This window comes from Dermacentor albipictus, unplaced genomic scaffold (genome assembly GCF_038994185.2).
Source record: "Dermacentor albipictus isolate Rhodes 1998 colony unplaced genomic scaffold, USDA_Dalb.pri_finalv2 scaffold_17, whole genome shotgun sequence".
NCBI classification, from domain to species: Eukaryota; Metazoa; Arthropoda; class Arachnida; order Ixodida; family Ixodidae; genus Dermacentor; species Dermacentor albipictus.
The window spans coordinates 10,544,395-10,546,468 of record NW_027225571.1 but is presented as its reverse complement, the minus strand read 5'-3'; the positions used below and the strand labels follow the sequence as shown (position 1 = coordinate 10,546,468).

General features: G+C 55.6%; 1 protein-coding gene across 1 annotated transcript; it reads right to left on the bottom strand.

Annotated features, from left to right (window-relative positions):
* Window positions 1-539: 539 nt before the first annotated feature.
* LOC139052005 (uncharacterized) lies at window positions 540-1,761 on the bottom strand. Its single transcript, XM_070529076.1, has 2 exons — window positions 1,285-1,761; window positions 540-1,157 (listed from the first exon to the last, which is right to left on the bottom strand). Exons 1-2 carry the CDS (start codon window positions 1,510-1,512, stop codon window positions 915-917), a joined length of 471 nt encoding a protein of 156 aa, XP_070385177.1. The 5' UTR covers window positions 1,513-1,761; the 3' UTR covers window positions 540-914.
* Window positions 1,762-2,074: the final 313 nt, after the last annotated feature.

Sequence of the window (2,074 nt, the reverse complement as noted above, 5' to 3'; positions counted from 1 at the left end):
CTTGTTATCGAGCACACTAATGAGGCAACGCGGTAATCTCGCAGGTGCGATAATGACATGATATTGTTCGCAAGAAAAAAGATTTCTTGGTGGTGTAGTAAAGCTAGCGTAGTTGATTATCAGCAAAGTATTCTTCTCAAGCCGTAGTACAGGCTCCAAGTATAGTTTGTATGTAAATCCCCAGTATTCAATACAGTAGGCTAAGTGAGAATGAACGAGACAAAAATAAAACGTTCTCAATGTTTCGAAACCGAAATTACTCTGCGCCTTTTAAGAACGAAGCATGCACACGAGACCTTACCACACAGCCTATCGATATGAGGCTTCCAGTTCAGAGCGGAATCAAGGGTTACCCCTAAGTAGAGCACTGAGTCGACCTTTTCTATTTCATCACGGCAAATCGTAATGCGGCATGGCTCCTCAAAAGGCTTTTTCTTAAACTTGCCTTGCTGTGCATGCATTCATGAAACTCAAGACACCTATTAAGATTAACAAACACCCTTGCAAACCACCTCTGCAAGCAATAATTGTACAAAGCCTTGGCAGCTTGGAAGCGAAATTTATTTTGGATTATTTCAGAGACGGTTCCGGTCGAAGTTGCAACAACGCAACGAGGGCGCTTATTAATTTCTCGACCTTCAACGGGTCGCCAAAAAGGCGAAACCAAAGTGTGGATTTCCTCTAGATCCGACCGGCGTCCTTCACCGATCACTGGGGTCACTTGCGTCTGCCACTTTTCGCGGCCTTGGCAGCACTCGTCCGCTTGGCCCGCCGTGATCTCGAGGAAGATCTGCTTGCCGCCATCTTGGACTTGGCACGCCTGCCTCCACGGCTCGACGACGAGCGGTTGCTACGGGCGTGGCGGCGCCGTCTCCCGCCAGTCTTGGTTGCCGTGCTCGCTGCAGACGAGGTGCTCAGGGAGCGGTGGCGTCGGCTGCGGCGTCCCCGCTTTCTCCCGTGGGTGCTCTCCGAGCTGGTGCGGGACGTCCCTCGGTGACTGCCTCTGTGCTTGCGGCCACCTCGGCCGCGGCGGGACGAGTGTCGAGATCCGCCACGGCTCCTTCCCCTCCTGGCATGGTGGTGGCTGCTGCTGGCGTGGGAGTGACTACGCGAGCGGTGCCGTCGCTTGGTAGCCCTGGCAGCGACCGAGGAGGCATCTGTGGGAGAGGAGCTCCGTGGTTTCGTCTTGCGGCTCACTTTCGGTGCCTTTTGTGAAAGTCCCTTGCTGGTGGACGGGACGTTCACGTCGGCGTCACGTGCCACTTCATCGGAGGCCTTCCTCACCTTGGCCGAAGCCGTGGTCGCGTTGGCTTTCGGCGTTCCTGGTTTCACAGACCGGGACCCCGTCGTTGGTTTGGACGGGTCCTTGGCAGTCCTTCCTCGCGGCCGCTTGACGACGGGTGCCTCTTCGGATGGACTGCCCCCGTCGTCGGCAGCAGCCGGCTTCCGCTTCGCCCGGGTCTTCCTGGGCGGGGCCGCTTCCTTCTCGGCTTGACCCTCCTCGAGCGTCATGGCGGCGGGGCTCAGCGTCCTCCTCGCTCGGCGTCAGTTCTCCGCGGCCACTGGCTCGACCCGGCGTCGTCCTCGGCCGTCGAGCTCACCGGGAATCGGGTGGAAGGCCGGGCCTCACGGCGAGCAGCGCCCGCAGTTTCGAGAACGGCCGCCTGCCGTGGTCTCAGCCGGGGCTGCTCTGGCCACTCGAGCTGCCTTCGCGAGCCCCGTGCAACGGCGCGCGGAGGGGCGGGCTTTTTTTCTCCTTCGTCGTGCCAATCATCTCGCGAGCGGCGCCAGCTTTTGCAGCCTCACACTGCTTTGGATTGTTAGCAATGCTAATTCGAACGCCGTAAACAATACGTAGTGCCTATTAAAAGTATGTATTGATGCACAATGATTATTATTGCCGGATGCTGATGGAACAAATCACAAGATAGTATTGTACTCGTGGATTTCATAAAAGCGCGTGTTCCTGAAAGAAGCTGTGCAGTGCTGCTTTAACACAAAATTGTGTTTTAACTCTTAATTTAGCGATAGAAAATGTTCGTTTTTTTCTAGGTCTCGGGAAAAGATTGTTTAC